A 21,665-nucleotide genomic window follows, 5' to 3' on the forward strand; every position below is an offset into this window, starting at 1 on the left:
ATTTTTAAGAATTTATCAAATTTATATTGCACTAAAATTTGACTTCAAGTAATTGGCATAACTGAAATATATTTACACCTGGTCATGTTCTGCATATTACTTCCCCATGCCAATTTCAATGCATGCATGCTAACCGCTTCCCAGTACTTTCAGTACTTTGATTAATAACTGCACCGAAAAATAATGTCGCCTTTGTGTAATTTTTGCTACCCCAACCATGTTAGTCGCGTTTTGTTAAGTTTACTTGAAAATCCTGTATATGGAGTTTTATGAAAATAAACTTCAGTTAGACTGAGGTACATACCAAGCTAACTGACATCATGCGCCGTTTCTGTGTTTTCCTCTTCTTAGTGAAAGTTGCACGGAATACCCGATTTCGCGGATTCTACGATACCCCAATATCGCGTATTATACGCGATTTCAAGGATAATACCCGATTTCGAGTATTCTCTCCGACCTGTTCTAATATCCATGTTTTGCCTAAAATCCCCCAGAAGTTTTTATGAATGTTGATTCCAACCCAATAGCTTATATCCTGGGACTTTAATTTCAATTTGTCTATAGTTGGTCGTTTTGTTGGGCAAACAGCGCGGTTTGTCGGGGTTTGACTCTTCCCCATTGGCGGATCCAGAGGGGGGGTTCCGGGGGTTGGAACCCCCCCCCTTTATTTCTTTTGCCAAGTGGAGAGAGAGAGAGAGAGAGAGATGCTAAAACGGTTTCTGAGATTATATGTTTGTACGTCTTATTTATTGATTGAATAGATAGATTCTCACAAATTTAGCAATAGTTTCCTCCAATCACCTCCTCTATTATATTTTTTATGAGAGAATGGTAGAAAATATTCTACTTATTTTTATATATCTTGTATATGATATGTAACGTGAGGTTTAATTTGATATTAGATTCCCGCGATCTTTGGCTGTTTTGGCTATATATGTACCGTTTTTATCATATCTTGATCAATTGAACGAACTAACATGTAACTATTTGTTTTAAAGCCCACCCACACCCTACCTCGAAAAGGTTTTTTTTCAAATTCTTAAAGAAAATTCTTTATAATCTTCGGAAGTGATACGAATCCATATATTTTTTTTTGTTTTTTTTTTGTTTTTTTGTTTTTTGTTTTGTTTTGTTCAGAATGGAGTTACGCTTTTTTTTTAAGGACATAAAACAAAGATAGTATTGACCGCAACCTTAGATCTTTCCATACATGTCTGTGAATCTTTGCTTGAGAATATGTATTGGAGGGGGGGGGGGGGTTAGAGGGGCATAACCCTGGAACCCTCCCTTTCAAAAATTGCTGGATCCGCCCCTGTTCCCTTTGCATCAACCCGTAATGATCTTCCTTGTTCCTTGCTACATATAACCTGTTATAAAACAACTTTATTCTGTTGTACTATGTTATACATCATCATTTACGTACAACATATCAAATATTTTTTTTTTTAAGTTATTTTTCATCATAAATGTATATAGAGCCATGAGGCCTAAGAGGTATAAATAAGTTTTAAAAATAAAATACTGTTTGTAGAAAATCAACTCAGTGAAATGTGTTCATCAAAGAACACATTTTGGAAAGCATTTACGTAAATTATTTTAAACTCTGAACAAATAACATGGCCATTAATCGACTATAAAACATTAACATAGCTTATTATATATTAATAAACTTATTGTGTTACCAATTTCTTTAATTTATTTCATATCCATTCATGTTAAACAATCGCTTCGATTTCCTTTAAGACATCGGGTTCGATGGCATCCGACTTTCTAGATCTTTCAACAAATATCGAGATCGGACATAAACAGAAAGGATTTGCAAATTTTGTTTTTAATCGATGACTAAGGCTTCTTTCTTTCATATCGCTTAAATCAAGTTTTGATTGAATAATTTATAAATGACGTTTTATGATATGAATCAGCGCTTGCTTGTTTTCAGTATTTTATTAAGAGCCACTTACTTACAAGTAGATATGCAACCACTTTTCTCTCCTCAGTGCTATTCCGAGGCTGTTATTTGAAAATGAAAGTAAACTTTTAATTAAATTTACGATAATTACTAAGCGAGTGAATTCTGGATATAGGGCGGTCCTTCGGATGAGATCTTATAAATCGAGGCCCCGTGTCACAGCAGGTGTGGCACGATCAAGATCCATCCCTGCTCAAAGGCCGTAAATTTGCAGCCCTTCACCGGCAATGGTGACGTCTCCGTATCCGTGAAATTTTCTGGAGAGGGACGTTAAACAGTATACAATCAATCGCAAGTGAGAACCCTGGTCAGTGTATTGGAAAGGAGATTTTTTAGAAAAACTGAAGGAGGCTTTATTACAATTTTATGAATTTTTTTGACAGTTAAAAATGCTCTTAATTAATCGGACATCTATTCTGTAGAGGGTACAATAGTTACTAAATACATGATTTAACCATCGCTTTCCTATGTTGATGATACATAAAGTCTTGAAAAGTACACAGACTCGACAGAGATTGAACCTCAGGATAAACAGATTCCAGAAGTCAGGATAAACAGATTCCAGAAAAACAAAGAATTGCCCAAACGCTAAATTACGAGGCAACATCAACAGACGTGTGTACAGCGTTTCAGGATTAGATCTGCCCACACCACTGCGCTGACAGTCTCGCCCAAGAAGCGAAACATTTAACGGATTGTTAAAAAGTTGACAAGAACTTTGAGATTTCACTGTGTTGTTTAATTATGCATTAGATGATTTAAAAGAACTTTTGTTTACATACGTCAAGATGAGGGGGTACAGGGGATATTCACCTCCTCCTCACACAGTTCTGACGAGAAAGTGAAGATGTATAGTAAAATTACAAAAAAAAGATAGACCTATTTTTCTTTTTTTTTTCTCGATGGGGTGTTTTTTCATGCTGTATCTTGATGCGTTTACTTTAATAGACAATACAAGAGTTCTTAATTCTTCGTTTTCAATTTAACCCTCATTTTAGTGCGTGAGTTTCTGGACATGGTCCGCCCTTCTCTTTTTAAAATTTTCTCGTATAACTTTTCTGTTTACAAGAGCTGAACCTTATCTGGTTAATTTTCCAACTCAGCAGCTTTTACCTCTTTGTTAATTTGAGGCAAATAACTGCGATTTTTGGCGTAGCTTCTCAAGATGATAATTTGCTCTTGTGTGGATACCTACACGTGGCTTCATTTTTCAATGCCAGCACTGCATGTAGTACCGTTCTATGTGAGCGGAGCAAAGGATCTGATTTTAATCAGATTGACAATTTCTAGGTCGAATATCAAAATTTAAAAAAAATCTCTCCCTAATATTTTTGTTATTAAAAAGAGTATGTTTTCACTCAAACTAATCAAACTTCAAGCAGGGTTTTTAGTATGAGATACATGTAGTAATATATTCTCAATGACATTATAAGGCTGAAAACATTATTATACCCCACGCGGGTTCGAATCCCACTGCGGGACATGGAGACCGGTCCTTCGGATGAGACCGTATAAACCGAGGCCCCGTGTCGCAGTAGGTGTTGGCACGAAAAAGATCCCTCACTGCTCAAAGGCCCTAAGTGCCGAGCATAGGACAAAATTTGTAGCCCTCCACCGGCAAGTGGTGGCGTCTCCATATGAGTGAAAAATTCTCGAGAGGGACGTTAAACAATATATAATCCATCAATCTTCATAATAATCGTCAAAGAGAGTTAAACTATTGAATATAGTCTGTTCCCTATTCATTTGACCCTGTTCGTTCAGGAAGAGAGAAGGCTTTCTCTTTCTCTTGGTCAAAGCTTTTTTGTGAACAAAACAATGCAAGGAACAATACCAATGCTGAAGCAGCCTATATGTCATTCTTATAAACGATAACTCATAAATCGACACTAAGTTGGTCATTTTTCACACCTGAGTTACCTGTCCTTAAACACAACATCGGAAAAGTCAAGTATAAATGATTAAACTTTTTAATGAGGTAATTAAAAGTATGCACAAGTTATTATCTTTTTTGATAATTTTATGTACCCATAAATCTATCTATACAATGTATTTTACCATATGTGCAACATGAAAAATTAGTTGAAAGGCCTACATCATATTTATATGGAAGCATGCTCAGGTAGTGTAGATTCAAGTTTTCAAATCCTGACCCCCGGGGGTAGGGCGGGGCCAAAATGGCCGACCAAATTTTGAAATAGAAATATATAACAAAATTCTTTTAAAATTTTCTTTTCAAGGATGACAAAGCCATAATTGATCATATTTATATGGAAACATGCACAGGTAGTGTAGATTCAAATTTGTTCAAATCATGACCCCCAGGGGTAGGGCGGGGCCAAAATGGCCGACCAAAGTTTTACATAGAAATATAGGAAAATTTTTTCGATAAAAATCTCCTCAAGGATGACAAAGCCATAATTCATCATATTTATATGGAAGCATGCTCAGGTAGTGTACATTCAAGTTTGTTCAAATCATGACCCCCGGGGGTAGGGCGGGCCAAAATGGCCGACCAAACTTTTACATTGAAATATACAGGAAAATTCTTTTAAAATCTTCTTCTCAAGAATGACAAAGCCATAATTCATCATATTTATATGAAAGCATGCTCAAGTAGTGTAGATTCAATATTTTTTAAATCTTGACCCCCAGGGATAGGGGGGGCCAAAATGGCCGATCAAAGTGATCAAAGATATATATAAGAAAATTTTTAAAAAATCATTTTCTAAGAAATATAGCAAATCCATGATTGGTCATGGGACTACTTTTGGATTTAAACTTAAGTTTACATTAAAAAGCCATTTTCTACTTTTTCCTTCCCTTAGTGCTCAGGTGAGCGATGTGGCCCATGGGCCTCTTGTTTTGATAGATTTAAAAAAATATATGCATGTTTCTCATTGCTTTCTTTAGAAAAGTTAGGGAATCTTGAAGTTTCCCAGTAATTTCCACCAAGTTTCCGCCACACAAAAAGTGCTACACAAGTTCCACATAGTTTCCCGAGTCAAGGAAACTTCAGAAATCATATGGTTTCACGAGTTTCCATGTAGTTTCCCATAAAAAAAAATCTTAAGATTCCATCAAGCTTCCATTCCATGGAAACCACTTCGCTCCGATTCCATATGGATTCCTGAGACAAGGAAACTTTAGGAATCGTGAGGTTTCCCGAGCTTCCATATAGTTTCCTTTAAAAGGAAACCTAAAGATTCCATCAAGTTTCCATTCCACGGAAACCCCCCACGCTCCGTTTCCATCAAGTTTCCTGATTATGAAAACCAGTGGAATCTTCAGGTTTCCCATTACGGGAAACTACATGGATGTTCGGAAAACTTCTGGTTTACAGAGCTTTCCATGGTTCGGGATACCTTATGGAATCGGGGCGTAGGGGGTTTCCGTGTCACGGAAAATTGGCGGAATAACCCAGCATCCGCTATAGAACCCACTGGGAAACATGATGTAAACTTGAGGTTTCCATAAAGTTTCCAATGATGGGAAACCACTTTTTTCACCCAGTGGTCGCAAGTTCGCATCCCTCTGTGGGACGTGGAGACCGGTCGTTCGTATGAGACAGTACAAAGCTAGGTCCCGTGTCGCAGAACGTGTTGGAACGAAAAATATCCCTCTCTGGTAAATGGCCATGAGTGCCGAGTATTGGTCAACATTTGCAGCTCTTTACCGGCAAATGGTGGCGTCTCCATATCAGTGAAACATTCTCGAGAAGGACGTTAAACATTATATAATCAATCAATCTATAAATTGTTATCATAATTAAGAATTTAACGGAAGTTTTATTATCTTCAAGTTTAAACCATTATTTAAGTTGCCATGGCAAACGCATTGCTTTTAACAGACTGAAGAAAATTACCAGTTTAGTATTTTTTTTATTAAATTTGCTTGGTTCATTTTAGCTCTAATGGTCAGAGATCAGAAGAGCTTATGCGAGAGTAATGCGTCCGTAGTCCGTCCGTCGTCTGTAAACAATTTTTCAAAATGCTATTCTCCTACAGTTTTGGTCTGATTTCAATATAACTTTGCACACAATTAGACTACACTAAGATACATAATTCTTTTTTTTTTCTTTTGTTTATTTTGATGAATGGTGTTGCCGTTATTACTAAAACTATTAATTTCTGTGAAATTCTTTCAAAATGCTACCCCTTCTACAGTTTTGGTCTGATTTCAATATAACTTGGCACACAAGTATGACAACACTAAGATACATAATTCTATGTATCCGTTTTTGATTTGAATGATAGGGTTGCCGTGGTAACTAAAATTAGAAATTTTTGTTAAAAATTCTCAATATTGCTACTCCAAATACAGTTTAGGTCTGATTATAAAATAATTTGGCATGCAAGTAGACTACATTAAGAACATAGAGAGACTTAATCAAGGATCCTTATTCTTTTTATTGCTGTGGTAAAGTTTCAATTCACAACTGCTTAAGAACTTTTCTCTTCCTTTGCTATAAGACCAGTAGAGCTTCACTCTCGAAAGATAACACTTAACCACAAGACCAAATTTCGCGCCATTCTCTCACAAGACTTTGAGAAAGATGGCCACGCCGAAGAAGCTTTCGAAATTAATTGAATGAAACGCCTGTCAAAACATTCATGGTTATGTACACGAGGTGTCCCCATTGAAGACTTCCAAAAATGAAAGAAAAAATTAGCTAGCTCACATACCCCACGCTCCCCCATAACGGTGAAACACATAATGAAAGGCACAGTGCACTTTAAATACATAGTATAGATCAAAAAGGGCAAAAATTGCAAAAAAATCTTCTCATCAAAATGTCTTGCATATGAGGACATTTAAATGTGGAATGAAGTTTCTAGATAAATAATGGAATCAAAATTTCTTGACAATATACGAATCCACATATTAATTTGAAGTAAGGGGGGATGAGGAATTTTCTTGAATAATAGTCACAACTCTTTGGGATAAAATAATGGAATATGTTCTAAATATCAGCATAGGTTGACGAAACTATGTAAAACAGTTTAAGAGGAGTGGTGCTGACAAACTGTTCATCTCTATATTTAAAATATGGCCACAAAGTTTAAGTTGGAAAGTGTGGAAATTCCTAGAAAAATAAAGGAATCGAAATTTCCTGGTAATATGCACATCTACATATTGTGTCCTAAATATCTGCAAAGTTAAACGAAATTCTATGCGGCGATTTATGAGGAGTTGCGCTGACAAACTGTTCATCTCTATATTCAAGGTATGGCCAAATGCCCAAGTTAAAAGTGCGGAAATTCCCGGAAAAAATAATGGAATCGGAATTTTCTGGCAATATGCATATCTACACATTGTGTCCTAAATACCTGCAAAGTTTGACGAAATTCTGTGCAGCAATTTATGAAGAGTTGCGCTGACAAACTGTTCATCTCTATATTCAAGGTATGGCCAATTGCCTAAGTTAAAAGTGCGGAATTCCCGGAAAAAATAATGGAATCGGAATTTCCTGGTAATATGCATATCTACACATTGTGTTCTAAATGCCTGCAAAGTTTGACGAAATTCTGTGCAGCGATTTATGATGAGTTGCGCTGACAAACTGTTCATCTCTATATTCAAGGTATGGCCAAATGCCTAAGTTAAAAGTGCGGAAATTCCCGAAAAAAAAATGGAATCGGAATTTCCTGGTAATATGCATATCTACATTGTGTCCTAAATACCTGCAAAGTTTGACAAAATTCTGTGCAGCGATTTATGAGGAGTTGCGCTAACAAACTGTTCATCTTTATATTCAAGGTATGGCCAAATGCCCAAGTTAAAAGTGCGGAAATTCCCGGAAAAAATAATGGAATTGAAATTTTCTGGTAATATGCATATTTACACATTGTGTTCTAAATGCCTGCAAAGTTTGACGAAATTCTGTGCAGCGGTTTATGAGGAGTTGCGCTGACAAACTGTTCATCTCTATATTCAAGTAATGGCCAATTGCCTAAGTTAAAAGTGTGGAAATTCCCGGAAAAAATAATGTAATCGGAATTTCCTGGTAATATGCATATCTACACATTTTGTCCTAAATACCTGCAAAGTTTGACGAAATTCTGTGCAGCGATTAATGAGGAGTTGCGCTGACAAACTGTTCATCTCTATATTCAGGGTATGGCCAAATGCCTAAGTTAAAAGTGCGGAAATTCCCGGAAAAAATAATGGAATTGAAATTTCCTGGTAATATGCATATCTACACATTGTGTTTTAAATGCCTGCAAAGTTTGTGCAGCGATTTTTATGAGGAGTTGCGCTTATTAGTGAAGTTCTTCTTTGTGTGATTAAAGTCTGAAAATTTATTGATATTAGGATCAAAAGATGAACGTGCCTTGGAAATGGTTGTCGTGTCATTATCCATGACTAGGTCTTTTACATGAAATCCCTTTTCCTTCAAATTGTGTAACATTTCTACGGCAATGTCAGGCTCCATGGACTTGGATGATCCAGACCAATTTTTTCTACAGTCGTGACTGCTGGTTGTGTCATTGGTGATATCCTGGTCACACTGTTTACATTTCTTGCATCGTACAGCATATGCGAGAACTTTCCCTGTGGTCACACCAATCATACTTCCATGTCCTTAAATTCAAAGAAAAGTTGTGCTATGACTGATGTAACAAATACAAGGATCTGATGTTTTATTTTAAAATAAACTTATATTTTTAAGTGTATAAAACATGGACATTTTTTCCTCTAAAAAAGGGTTCATATTTTAAAAGTAATGCAAAACTGAGTAAAACATTTTTGACATGACTCATTGTTATGTAGGCATGTTATCTTACAACTAAAATTAAAAATAAATTATTTGGACATACCTGATAAGCTGGCATAGTTTCTTCCACTTCCCCGTGTTTGCCAACCAGCATCATATGAAACAGTTTCTTCTTCTTTACAGCTACAAATGACAAATGGAAATATATAAGTATATAGATAATGATATATACAAATGTACATTGTATATATACATGTAATTACACATGAAAGAAATTTATTTCAGTTCTCTTTATAAGAAATTTATTTCAAGTACCCGTCTTTCTCTTTTTTAATGGCTTCCTGACATGTCATTTCTGCTATTTCTTCAAATGCTGCACCAGCCTCTCTCTCTCTCTCTTTTAATGTCTTACGGTCAACATTTGGTAAGTTCAGTGCTGCCAAAAATCTGTTCACTGTTGTTTCTCCAATTCCAGTATATAAAATAGCTGTTGAAATGTAAATGTTACAAATTTCAAATATTACAAACTAAATTAAAGGTGATTTATTGTGACACGAATAGGCATTTTTTTTTTAAATTATTAAAAATATTTTCTGTTATATATTAAGCACATTTTATATCTTAAAATATATTTCATTATATCCAAATAGAGTTATATCTGTATCCATAAAAATATTAATATGATAATATTACCAGCACCCAGTTTTGAATTTATATCCCATACTCCGTTTTGCCGTCTCTTTCCTGTTGGAATTTTATTTAATTTTTGGCAAGCAAGACACTAGATATGAAGCATACTCCCTCTAAGAAGATAATAAGAAGAAAATAATTTAAATGTATTTTGACAAATTAATGTCTTTTAATGTAATAATATTGAAAATATCACTCTTTATTTTATTTCACATTACCTAATCCATATCTGCTTTCCCCAATACATGATGAAAGTTGCAATATCTGTCCACACATGATTTCTTCAGTTGATTGCCCAACACTTGCAACTCCACTATGTGTCTGCCGAAAAGGGGTATTCCTGGGATGGATTCATCATCATTGTCATCCAATAAATCACTTTCATTGTCAGATTCGAAGGCAGATATTTTCAAAAAGTGTCTTTCCATCAGATGGATAATCACCCTTTGCATGGGCCATGTCTCGCATTTGTGAACAGGCTGCAGCACTACCTGTTAAATAATTGAAGTAGCTTAAAAAAATACTTATTGCACTTATAGGCGTGCTAAACATAACTTTTATATATGTCACATTAATGTATGTGCATCTCAGTTTAATCAACGATCTCGTCTTTGTTCGAGAGCCCCAAAATTGCAATACATTGGAAAATATAACATATGAAATTGTATACCTGACGTATATGCGTGATCTAGGAGTATATTATCATGTATCTCTTCGTCGTGTCTTGGCTCCGCAAAAAAACTTTCCGTTGTCGTCGCGGATTTTAACATAATTTTTCTGTGCTTTTCTGTTTTCACCAATCGTCCCTTTGTTTGCACATTTTTCATCTACGTTGTTTTAAAGCTTTTTTCAGCTCGATATTGCGCCTTTCTGCAAACATTGTTTAGATTATGATGTTTTGAAGAATTTTCGTATCTCCAATATTAGAGAGTTCTTTTAAACGGTGTCTGTAGAAATTTTGACTCGAAAAAAGGCACTCAACAAAATCAAAACAATACTTCGAACGGAAGTACGTCATAACATGGACGTATCCCGTTCTACCTTAAGCAGAGATTATGAAGTCTGCAGCAATCTCCAGAGATTTAAAACAAACCTTTAAAACAATCAAACTCTTTTACAATAAAAATTCAGACAATAAAAACTGTATTATATATTCTATCGTTTGCATACCATAGCAAATAGTTATTCAGAAAAAAGTACCTATTTCAATGCCGGTTTAAAACGATGAACATCAAAGTTTACATCGTCCATGCAATCTTTCCCTTGAAACTCATTTCATTTTAAAACTGAATAAGATTAGTAAAAGGAATGTGTCTGCCATTTTTGTTCGATATACCTGCAAACCACTATATAAAGTGTAGGGCTTTGTCAATGTTCAGTGTAATCAGTCGACACCAGTGTAGACGGACGTATGCTATATAGCACTCGGTAACTAAAATAACAAGCATTCTGAGAGTATTGCATAAGCAATACATGTCCCCTACCGGGTTCCTCTTTTTCTTCAGGATGTCATTTTTTTAATGTGCAAAAGTCATGTCCAAAGTTAAACTGAAAGATTTTCAAGTTGTAAATGCCTTAAATCTAATAAAATAATAAACATTAAGACGACAATTCAACTCATTTATCCATCGTCTTTTCCTCGCTTCATATTTTTGTCGACAATCGGAAGTTAGCGCAGTTCGAACCCGATCTCTATTAAGCGATTATAAAAAATATTCAAAATGCCATAATTCTGTCAGAAATCAATGAAGCGAAACGAAATTCAAACTTGATCTGTAACTCATTAAGATACACTCACTTACCAAAATTCAGCTCAATATCTGCAAGTGTTTAGAAAAAAAAGCGGAAAACCAAGTGGGAATGAAAAATATTCAAAATGCCATAATTCTGTCAAAAATCAATGAAGCGGAACGAAATTCAAACTTGATCTGTAACTCATTCAAAATGCCATAATTCTGTCAAAAATCAATGAAGCGGAACGAAATTCAAACTTGATATGTAACTCATTAAGATACACTCACGTACCAAAATTCAGCTCAATATCTGCAAGCGTTTAGAAAAAAGTGCGGAAAACCAAGTGGGACAGACTGACGGGGACAGACAGACGGACGGAGAGGAAACCTATAGTCCCCTCCGGTTTCACCGGTAGGGGACTAATAACATGATACTTCGTCTAGCACTTGGTAACTAAAACAAGAAATCTGTGAGCCAATGCTTAATAGTAATACCCCTGCTCTGATGTAAAAAAGCACTATAATGTTATTATACTGTTCACACAAGTTCAATTACAGGCAGATGAATTTGACCTCAGATTCATATCAAAATGAATCCAACCATATGCATGATATAGCATGCCTCAATAAATAAACTTTCAAGCATCTGTATGAATAGCTAATAAGAAAACTGCTACGAAGATTTGTCATGTATGAAACGGACAGACGCAAATACAAACAGGAAGATGACATCGGATTTAAGCAAAAATGTATCCCACCATATGGCATGCCTTAGAGAAGATTGTAAAATTTCAAGCATCTACGATGAATAGTTGCTGAGAAAACAGCTACGAAAATTTGTTATGTATGAAACGGATAAACGCACAGACAAACAGTAAGTTGACATCGGATTTGAGCAAACATTTGAGCCTCAGAAAAAAATAAGTTAAAATTTCAAGCATCTACGATGAGTGGTTGCCGAAAAAACTGCGACGAAAACTTGTTATGTATTAAACGGACAGTCTCACAGTCAAACAGGAAGTTGACATCGGATTTGAGCAAAAATGTATCCCACAATATGGCATGCCTCAGAGAAGATTGTGTTAAAATTTCAAGCTTCTACTTTGAGTAGTTGCTGAGAAAACTGTGACGAAAATTTGTTTCGGACGGACACACAGACAGACACACAAGGGTAAAAACAGTATATCCCCCTCTCCTTCGGAGCGGAGGTGTAATAATAACATGATACTTCTTCTAATGCAGGAAAGTAAGATACCAACGAAATTTGCATTATAGTTGTACAGGTAAGTGCAGTATACAAACACTTATCATATACACTCCTTTCATGTTGTTTTAAGGTGCACTGCACATTGTTCTGCAAACTGTAATGACAAAACTATAAATTATGCAGATGTGAAAAAGGAAATTAGTACCGAAATCTGGATTTAAGAACACCAAATGCTCTCTCTATCACGATTCTTGTCTTCGTCAGCGTGTCATTATACGTCTCCTCTTGCTGATTACTTGGAAATAGAAATGGCATGAGCAACCATTCTTTAAGGGGGTAGCCTGAGTCCCCAATTAATCAGCCTCGCTCTGGCAATGCTACCATAATTGCAAGCAAGCTCGAATTGCTCAGCACATAGGCATCATGAGTGGCCCCAGGGAAGCAAACGTTGACATGGATAAAAAAAAATTAAAATAAAAAAATTACTGAAAAACCGAAGTCATATACATAAAAATTTCAATATATAAGAGTACAATGGTGATAACGATACTCAGTGGATCCAGAGAGGGGGTTTCGGGGTTTACCCCCCCCCCCCCATTTGGATTTGCAAAATAGATTTAAAAAAAGAAAGTCCCAATTTTTATCATGTGTTTTACTATTGAACATTTTCAGTGAAAGGCTAAGGGTTTAATTAATTAAGAAATTCGGTTGTGACAACAAAATGAAACCTTTTTAAAAACTTTCGGATAGGAACCCAAAAAGGATTTTCCCAGGTTGATCAACCTCCCACTTTAAAATCTCCACCCTAGTTGCATCTTACTGAGTAATTTTAGTACATGTATTATGTAAAACATACATTATACATATTGTAGCTGATTTCATTTTTACCCCCCCCCCCACCCAAACCTCTTTGAAAAATTTCTAGATCCACGCCTGACAGGTTTTTTTTTTATTGTTGTGTATTGAGCATGTAAATGTATATTGAAATTGGAAAATACGCTTTCAAAACATGTGAATGTCGATCCCGATACAATTAAGTATTAAAATTGTATTAAAATTCAAAATAGCCTCATTTTTGAGTCAAAGGTAGCCTGGACGTTCTGGGCATAATAATTCTTCCTACAGACGTATGCAGCTTCCTCTGGCCCACCCATGCTTTTTATTGGAATACGAATATGGCAGATCCAAATTTTACAGAGAAATCACATTAGGGTTACAAGTACCATACAGTTATTCTTTGTCTTCTGGTTTCCTCAGTTTCAGTTTGACTTGACTGCTAATAAAAACTACTATACATAATCTCATTTTGTTTTAAATCTACATTGCATGCTCCTGTTCTTGAACTTATACACAGTTAACATTATAAATTCAGCTATTATTTAAATCCAGATCTCACGTACATAAAATGAGGGATTATCCACTGTTAAAATTAAATGATAACTAAAGTAAATTTTTTTCTTTAAAATGTATACGGAAAAATTTTATAGACAGGAACAGCACAATTTAAAAAAAAAATATGCACATATCTTGACTAGAAAGTAGAAAAAGAAAACAAAATGGTTGTTCAGCACATCTTGGTATGGCAGATCCAAAATTCGAGATGAATCGCAATAGGGTAACATGTTGTATAAAGTTATTCTTTATCTTCAGGTCTCTTCAGTTCCAGCCTGTTAAAAGAAATGCACATATTATATAAATACAAGAAGATATTCAGACTAGAGCCGAACTCGTTGCAAAGCAACGAGTAGGTCTTCCGTTGGAGCTATGGACAGGAAGTACCGAACCTGGGTCAAGGTCACTGCACTTTCTTATATATGCACTTTCTTTACCCATGTGTGAAAAAGGTTCTGAGTGACATGATAGCTCCGCCCCCTTGTGTATTCTTAATTTGCAGGCTCCCTGTTGTTTTGTTTCTTACATTCTTTAATAAATGAAGATTAATATATTAATTGATATTTTCAGGGACTGTATATTTACACAAATTCATGTGTATTTAGAATAAATTAAAAATAAATTATTTAAAATTTGATAAATAAGGAATACATGAGAAAATAATTATCCCTAGAAATTAACTACAAGTTTATGAGAACAAATAGCTACATGTGGGCTTTTTTAATTATTTAATGTTAATATGAACTCAAAATTAACATTGGCACTAATTAAAAATAATCATTGCAGTAAGATATAAGATTTTTTAAATTAAAAATGCTACACATTTTATAAGGACCACGCTAAAAAAAAAAGAGTATTCCATGTAACCCTCAAATAAAACCCAACAATTTATTAAATGACCGTGAAAGTTGACAAGCAAAAAAAAAAAAAAAAAAATAAGTTGCCCGAAATCGAAAATCCTCTTTCGTGGGAGAGGGGGTTTAAACTTTTTCAAAGCCTAATTACTTTCCCTTCCAATTTCCCCCCTACAATTCCTTGATATCACTATACTATGGTACAGAGTTGGGGGGGGGGGGGGGAGGCAACCATCCTGTCAATGAACATTTTCCAAAAATAATCATTGCAGTAAGATATAAGATTTTTTAAATTAAAAATGCTACACATTTTATAAGGACCACGCTAAAAAAAAAGAGTATTCCATGTAACCCTCAAATAAAACCCAACAATTTATTAAATGACCGTGAAAGTTGACAAGCAAAAAAAAAAAAAAAAATAAGTTGCCCGAAATCGAAAATCCTCTTTCGTGGGAGAGGGGGTTTAAACTTTTTCAAAGCCTAATTACTTTCACTTCCAATTTTCCCCCTACAATTCCTTGATATCACTATACTATGGTACAGAGTTGGGGGAGGGGGCAACCATCCTGTCAATGAACATTTTCCAATGTAAAGGTTAATGTTGGGGAAAAAAAGGGGGGCACCCCCCTCTGTTGCTTCGTCCCCCAGTTTTGAAGTCTTTCCGGAGATGGAAAACACAAAGTAAAGCTCCTGCGTTCACGAAAGTCATCTTTTCCTTTTGTTAATTGCAATTAAAAGGTACAATATCTCCGATTTGAAGAAATACGGTAGCTGTGGTCAAAACTCGTCAGTTGTCTGTTGTTTTTTGTGTTATTCTTGTGGTAAACTTCTCATTTTTATCTTCTTTAACAAGATTTTTGAATTCCTAGATTGTGGCAATACATGTTGATGTTTCACATGCTCTACGTATGAACAATTTCTTAAACGAGGTAAATTATTGACAAGCAAGTTGATGAAACAAGAATATCAACACTCTCGTTTAAAGTCATCATTTCGTAAATTCTATGGTCGATACAATGACCTTGTCAGCAAATACAATTTATCATTGAATGAAATGCTGACTGACGTTTTTCATACCAATTGTTAGTCCATTATTTATACACTGAATTGACCACGGATTTTTTCCGTTATTTCCTGATTATGACAACGAGCACACGGCGGGTGTGACCGGTCGGCAGGGGATGCTCACTCCTCCATGGCACCTGATCCCACCTCTGATGTTTCGGAGGTCCGAGTTTGCTCTGCTCTTATTTTGTATATTTGTTTAATGGACGTTGAGATTGAATACTGTTCGTTATTTCCATATCTTTCTTCATGTACTTGAAATTTGAATATTTATACTTGTGTGGTTATTTTAACATCCAGCAACACTGATATATGTTCCTTAAGGACGTTCGATCCTGATATTTTGAGCGTATTTCGCGCAGGTCATTTATTCATAAAATTAAGCATCATATTTAGGTTCTAACAATAAAACTGAATTGTACAATGTAAATTAAACTAACTTCAATGAAAAAACCGCGATTAAATTCCATTCAAGTAGAATTAAGCTACGGACTATATTTTGTGGCGGAAGGTTTTTTTAGACGAAAATCATCAGTTTTTTTTTCCATTTGAACTTTAACAGAAATGTTAAACAGATGTAAGTTTGACTGTTGCTGATTTTTCAGATTTCGACAGGGCCGACGCCTTATACGTACTGTACCAAGTTCTTTCCTCCCCATAGAGAAATTGTCTTTTGCTAAGAAGGCAGGATTGGGGTTTCCTTAGACTTCAAGTAAAATGAAGCGCATTGATCTGCTAGGTAAAATGTTCCATTTAGATGAAAGGTTCTGAGTCATGGTTTGAACGTCAACTATAACATAACGAAACGCCCATTTCTTTAAAAACGAGAAAGGAATATTCTTCGTAATGTTTTAGGACACTGCACTGACAAGCAACATGAATTAAACTGAAATGAAGATTTTTAGATAAGAAAGAACTATACATAGAGTTCCTGCAACGGATTTGTACATAATAATGATTTAATCATGTTGATTGGAGTTACTATTACACATATATTGGTCGAACACGTGCTTACTCGGTGTTTATGTAGACCGTCAATTTCCTTTATATTTATGAAATAACTGTTCTACAGGTGTTCGATTGGATCATTTGACTAAATTTTCCTTTCTAAAGAAAGGTGCGTGTCTTAAAACAGCTCCCTACAAACAGAAAATGTTACAATTTGCACTTCATTGTAACTTAATTTTTGAGTTGTTTCCTTCACTTTTTACTGGAGCATAACTAACGTATCTTTCTTCTCCTTGAGAAAAAATTATAAACACTTCTGTTGAAATCACAAAAGCTTGATATTGTGAAGATGGGATAAAGTGTTTTCATATTTTACTTTGTTAACACTTAATGATACCAGAACAAAAGTAGACAGCACCCGAGTCAACGATCATTGAAATATGCTGTAATCCCACTAAATTTGTGGTTACTGTTGGATGGTTTGGTTCATCAACTGTAAGTGTTTGAAGAGTTTCTTGTGATTTGTCCAAAGAGTAAATACATAAGCTTTGGAATCCTGCAATCTAAAGTCTCCCAAATATTTGTGTAGAATGTATAATGTAGAAAATTACAGCACTTACCGAAATTACCTTGCATTCCTGACACAGGGCAGAACACGTTGGGTAAGGCTTAACGAGGCTGGAGTTCGCAGCCATTTTTAGACTATTTCAATTTCCTTTAAAAGGAGAGCTCCATATAAAGATATACAAAAATGATGAAATTTTAAAACTAAAATCTTTGAATTTTTTCTTTGTCAAATGATAGTTGACAGCTAAAGATACCATATCTAAAAAAATAAGTTAAATCTGGTGGTTAATTTGGGATTTATTTGTTGACCCTCCAGCCTCCTTAATATGTCCCTGTTTGCCACATCTGCAACAAGTTTCACATGTGTACTGTGTTTCCTTGTGCTTACATTATTAACAAAGGTATGAATAATTTATTCCTTGTTCATCTTTTAGGTAGATGAACTATCTATACAGTATGATGAACAAGGGCCCTAATCTTCAGATATTGTGAATTTCAAGGCCCTAGGGGTACCAAAGAAAGGGGGGCTGTACTTATATATTGGAAATGAATAAATTGTTTTCAAAATCTGCCACTTGGTATTAATCAAATAATTTTGAGAAACAAGGGTGCCTTTTCTTAAATTGTGCAATGTGTGGACCTAGGTCTAAGAATCAGGGGTTCATGTGTGGAAGGGGACCACTGAATATTGCTAAATAATATTGATAAGTTTGAAATGCATTTTTGTTCCACTACCCGGCCTATTGGTATGAAGTTATCAAACTCAGTAAATGCTAAGTGTATAGTTATGATAATCAATGGCGCCTCTTTCAAAATTGTGAATGCCATAGCATCTGGCTTAAAACATGAATCTAATTCAGTCACTGGAAAGTTGTTGCATAATGCTCATGAGACCTATAAAGATACAGAAATTAAAGAATCTTACAACTATCGCATAGACCTCTTGTACTGAGCCTCTCAACAGGTCCTGAAATATTTTTGAGATGCACCTGTTTCATCAAGAGAATCACAGACCTCAATCCCAAGTGAACTATTGATATTTTTTTCGTTCTTCTTTTAATTTCTGCTTCTTATATCAAAAAATCTTAAGTGTAATCTCTATTATTGTTGTGGTTGGTGATGTCACCGTACTCTCATCTGAACTGGGTGAGGGTGTTTTAGAAGATACACCTGTAGTTGTCTTTAGAAATAAACATGATAAATGCGATGCAAAAGAATAAATTATAAATACATGAAACTAATTTTCATAATTTACAATTTATAGTATTTTTTTTTAAATACATACAAATGAAATAAATAAAATAAAATTAAAATTCATTCGTCTAGGGTAATATATTGTTTGAATGGTATCTTTTACAAATTAAAAGTCCACATCTGGAATCGGAATCCTGACTGGAGTAGCTCCTGAATTTCCTCAGCGATCTCAAAAGGCTCATTATAAGAGGAAAAGTCTATCTGCATCCTTTCTATTTTCTTTTTCAAGCATTCATTTTCTTTTTTCACGAAGTCAATAGTTTCTTTTTTCATTTGATATTTCGCCTCGCACCTGCAGCTCCTCTCCTTAGAACCGACTTTTCTTCTTCAATGGGCTCCGCTATTTGTTCAATTTCCTTAGTTACCTGAAGTATATCTTTCAGTCTGTTTCTTTGCTGTAATTCCCAACCCCTGATTGTAGTCTTGCAAATATGCCATTTATTTTAAGCGTAGATGTCTTTTTACTATAAGCATCCATATTGTCTCCTGAGAAAAGACAATTACAACTATTATTAATCGTTTTTAGCCAACAACAAGTACCTAGTAAATTCTCACCCGCTCATGCAAGTTTATAATCATTTATACAAGTATTGATTTCAATATATTCTATAACTAAAGTATATTTATAACTCCTTACCTTTGTAACATAAGCTAATTTTTCATATACATCTTTCCCGTGGGGATCCAAGTTAGAATAGGTCCTCAGTACCCCCTTGCTTGTCGTAAGAGGCGACTAAATGGGGCGGTCCTTCGGATGAGACCGTATAAACCGAGGCCCCATGTCACAGCAGGTGTGGCACGATAAAGATCCCTCCCTGCTCAATGGCCCTGAGTGCCCAAATTTGCAGCCCTTCACCGGCAATGGTGACGTCTCCATATCAGTGAAATATTCTGGAGAGGGACGTTAAACCGTAAACAATCAATTTATCATATACATCTTTACCTCAAAATACAATTTACACTTAAATTCCTTGAAATTTTTTTTTTATAAGGTGCATGTAAATGTATGAACTTGAACACTTTATATTATGAAAGTTATGTTTATTTCATCTATTATTTATTTTATAGAAACTAAATGAACATAAATCTTACAGATGACATATCAATATTTGTACTAATAATAAAAGTTAAGGTCAGACGAGACGGTCCTCAATATCTGTTATGTATATTTTTGTATTATATGAAAAATATTCAAAATTTGAATTACATTCTGATTTCTAATTCAGTTTCAAAATGTCTTTAGAAAATCCAGACACTTAAGCATCTGAAATGAGAAAATAAGTTTCTTCCTAAAAGGATTATATAAGAAAAACTGCCCCTGGTATCTTGCAGAAATGCCTGGTAAGGTACCTCCAATCTTTGTGAGAAAACATATTTAAGTAGCAATACTTCAATGACAAACTCTTGGAAAATTTTATCTGTTATTAAGGAACGTCCCATCTGTCCTTAAAGCCTGAATTTTAACATTTCTGTAAAATATTCTTAATGTGTATTATAAAGTGGATTGTTTGTTGTTTAACGTCCCTCTCAAGAATTTTTCACTCATATGGAGACGCCACCACTTGCCGGTGGAGGTCTAAATATTTTGTACTCTGCTCGGCACTCAGGGCCTTTGAGCAGTGAGGTCTCCACGTCCCACAGTGAGATTCGAACCCGTGACGTAAGGATTGAATCTTTACTTCGCGACTTTAGAGCAGACGCTTCAACCACTGCGCCATGCGGGAAACTATATTACTTACTTACTTATTCCTCTTCGTGCTTTGAGCACATAAGGCCTGCACCGAGGACCTCCATCTCTGTCTGTCTGCTGCCATCGTCTTTATAGTGCCTCAAGTCCACCCCTGATCCTTCATTTCCTTTTCAACCGACCGTCGCCATGTCTCCTTTGGTCGCCCTCTGTTTTTCTTTCCTGGTGGAGTCCATCTTAGGGTTACCCTTGATATCTCTGATGGTTTCATCCTCATGGCAAATCCATTTCCATCGTCTTTCTTTAATCTGGTCAGATATAGCAGCTGTGTGTGTTCTTTCATACAGCTCCGCATTGGTGATCTTGTTTGGCCAGAATATCTTCAGTATTCTACTGAGACATCTAGTTTGAAAGGTATCCAGTTTTTGCGAGATGTTCTTTGTCACCTTCCATGACTCTGATCCATAGAGAATGATTCCGATGACATTTGTTTTAAATATCCTTATTTTGGTCTTGAATCTGATAATGAAGGATTTCCAGATGTTCCGTAGGTTGGCAAAGATGGCACGGGCTTTTGAAATTCTATTTTCTACGGGAGACTATATTATAAAGTGGAAAATCTAGTGAAGAGCAACATGACCAAAGTATCTCAGATAAGCAGGGTCTTGTTTAAATTAGTTGATACAGTTTTAAAAATCTTTGAGATGTTTTCTGAAAATTGATTCTACTAAATCCTAATTAGAGTCCTCCAACTTTTCCATTCCAATACATATAAGAGCTGTGTAGAGCAGATTTTATATGTATGCTTTGGGACTGCTTTTTCCTCATGATTTATTATATTTTAAAATGTTTTTGTAATTCTTTTCTGTAGGGTTACCATATAAAAGTTTGCAATTAAATATACATGTTCATATTTTGATTTTCAAAAATATGGCGCGAAGACCCACTCTACCTTTAAAGTACATTTTTTTGGTATAACATTTGCATCTTTCTGAGAATTAAGTCCATTAAGTCAAGAGTCATACCCCCAAAATGAAATGCCGAAGTCTCTAGTGAGCTTTTCTGATCAGATTATGTCCGGTGTCCGTAAACTTTTGACATTTTCGACTTCTTCTCAAGTACTGCTGGGCCAATTTCAACCAAACTTGCCACAAACTGCTGGGCAAATTTCAACCGAACTTGCCACGAAGCATCCTTGAATGAATGGAATTCCCGTTTATTCAAATGAAGGGCCACGTCCTTATACTAGGGGGAGATAATTGGGAATTGAAGAAATTTGGTGGCATATTTTAAAATGTTTCTTCTCAAGAACCACTACATGTACGGCAGGAAATATGAAACTTATGGAGAAACATCCTCAGGTAATGTAAATTACAAAGAATAATATTAGAAAATTCTTTAAAAAACTTCTTCTCAAGAATAACAAAGCCATAATTCATCATATTTAAATGGAAGCATCTTCAGGTAGTGAAGACCCCCCGGGGTAGGGCGGGGCAAAAATGGCCGACCAAGGTTTTTCATATATTGGAAAATTCTTTTTAAATCTTCTCAAGAAAGAATATTTTTTTTCAAATCATAACT

The 21,665-nt window shown here is 35.2% G+C and overlaps 1 protein-coding gene across 1 annotated transcript; it reads right to left on the reverse strand.

The window, feature by feature from the left end:
* Positions 1-8,213: 8,213 nt before the first annotated feature.
* LOC134267425 (uncharacterized) lies at positions 8,214-10,091 on the reverse strand. The gene is made up of 6 exons (XM_062749641.1): positions 10,048-10,091; positions 9,596-9,868; positions 9,381-9,488; positions 9,003-9,174; positions 8,791-8,870; positions 8,214-8,554 (listed from the first exon to the last, which is right to left on the reverse strand). Exons 4-6 carry the CDS (start codon positions 9,038-9,040, stop codon positions 8,214-8,216), a joined length of 459 nt encoding a protein of 152 aa, XP_062605625.1. The 5' UTR covers positions 9,041-9,174; positions 9,381-9,488; positions 9,596-9,868; positions 10,048-10,091.
* Between the last annotated feature and the right edge of the window lie 11,574 nt (positions 10,092-21,665).

Source organism: Saccostrea cucullata, unplaced genomic scaffold (assembly GCF_032062105.1).
Source record: "Saccostrea cucullata isolate Sc308-1 unplaced genomic scaffold, CSIRO_AGI_Scuc_v1 ctg10085, whole genome shotgun sequence".
Taxonomy (NCBI): Eukaryota; Metazoa; Mollusca; class Bivalvia; order Ostreida; family Ostreidae; genus Saccostrea; species Saccostrea cuccullata.

Bases quoted from the DNA above. Each gene is read 5' to 3' on its own strand.
- LOC134267425 (XM_062749641.1), bottom strand. From the start codon at position 9,040: ATGACATGTCAGGAAGCCATTAAAAAAGAGAAAGACGG. The intron at 8,871-9,002 runs GTACTTGAAATA...TGTCATTTGTAG, and splicing joins ATTAAAAAAGAGAAAGACGG to CTGTAAAGAAGAAGAAACTG. The intron at 8,555-8,790 runs GTATGTCCAAAT...TTTGAATTTAAG, and splicing joins AAACTATGCCAGCTTATCAG to GACATGGAAGTATGATTGGT.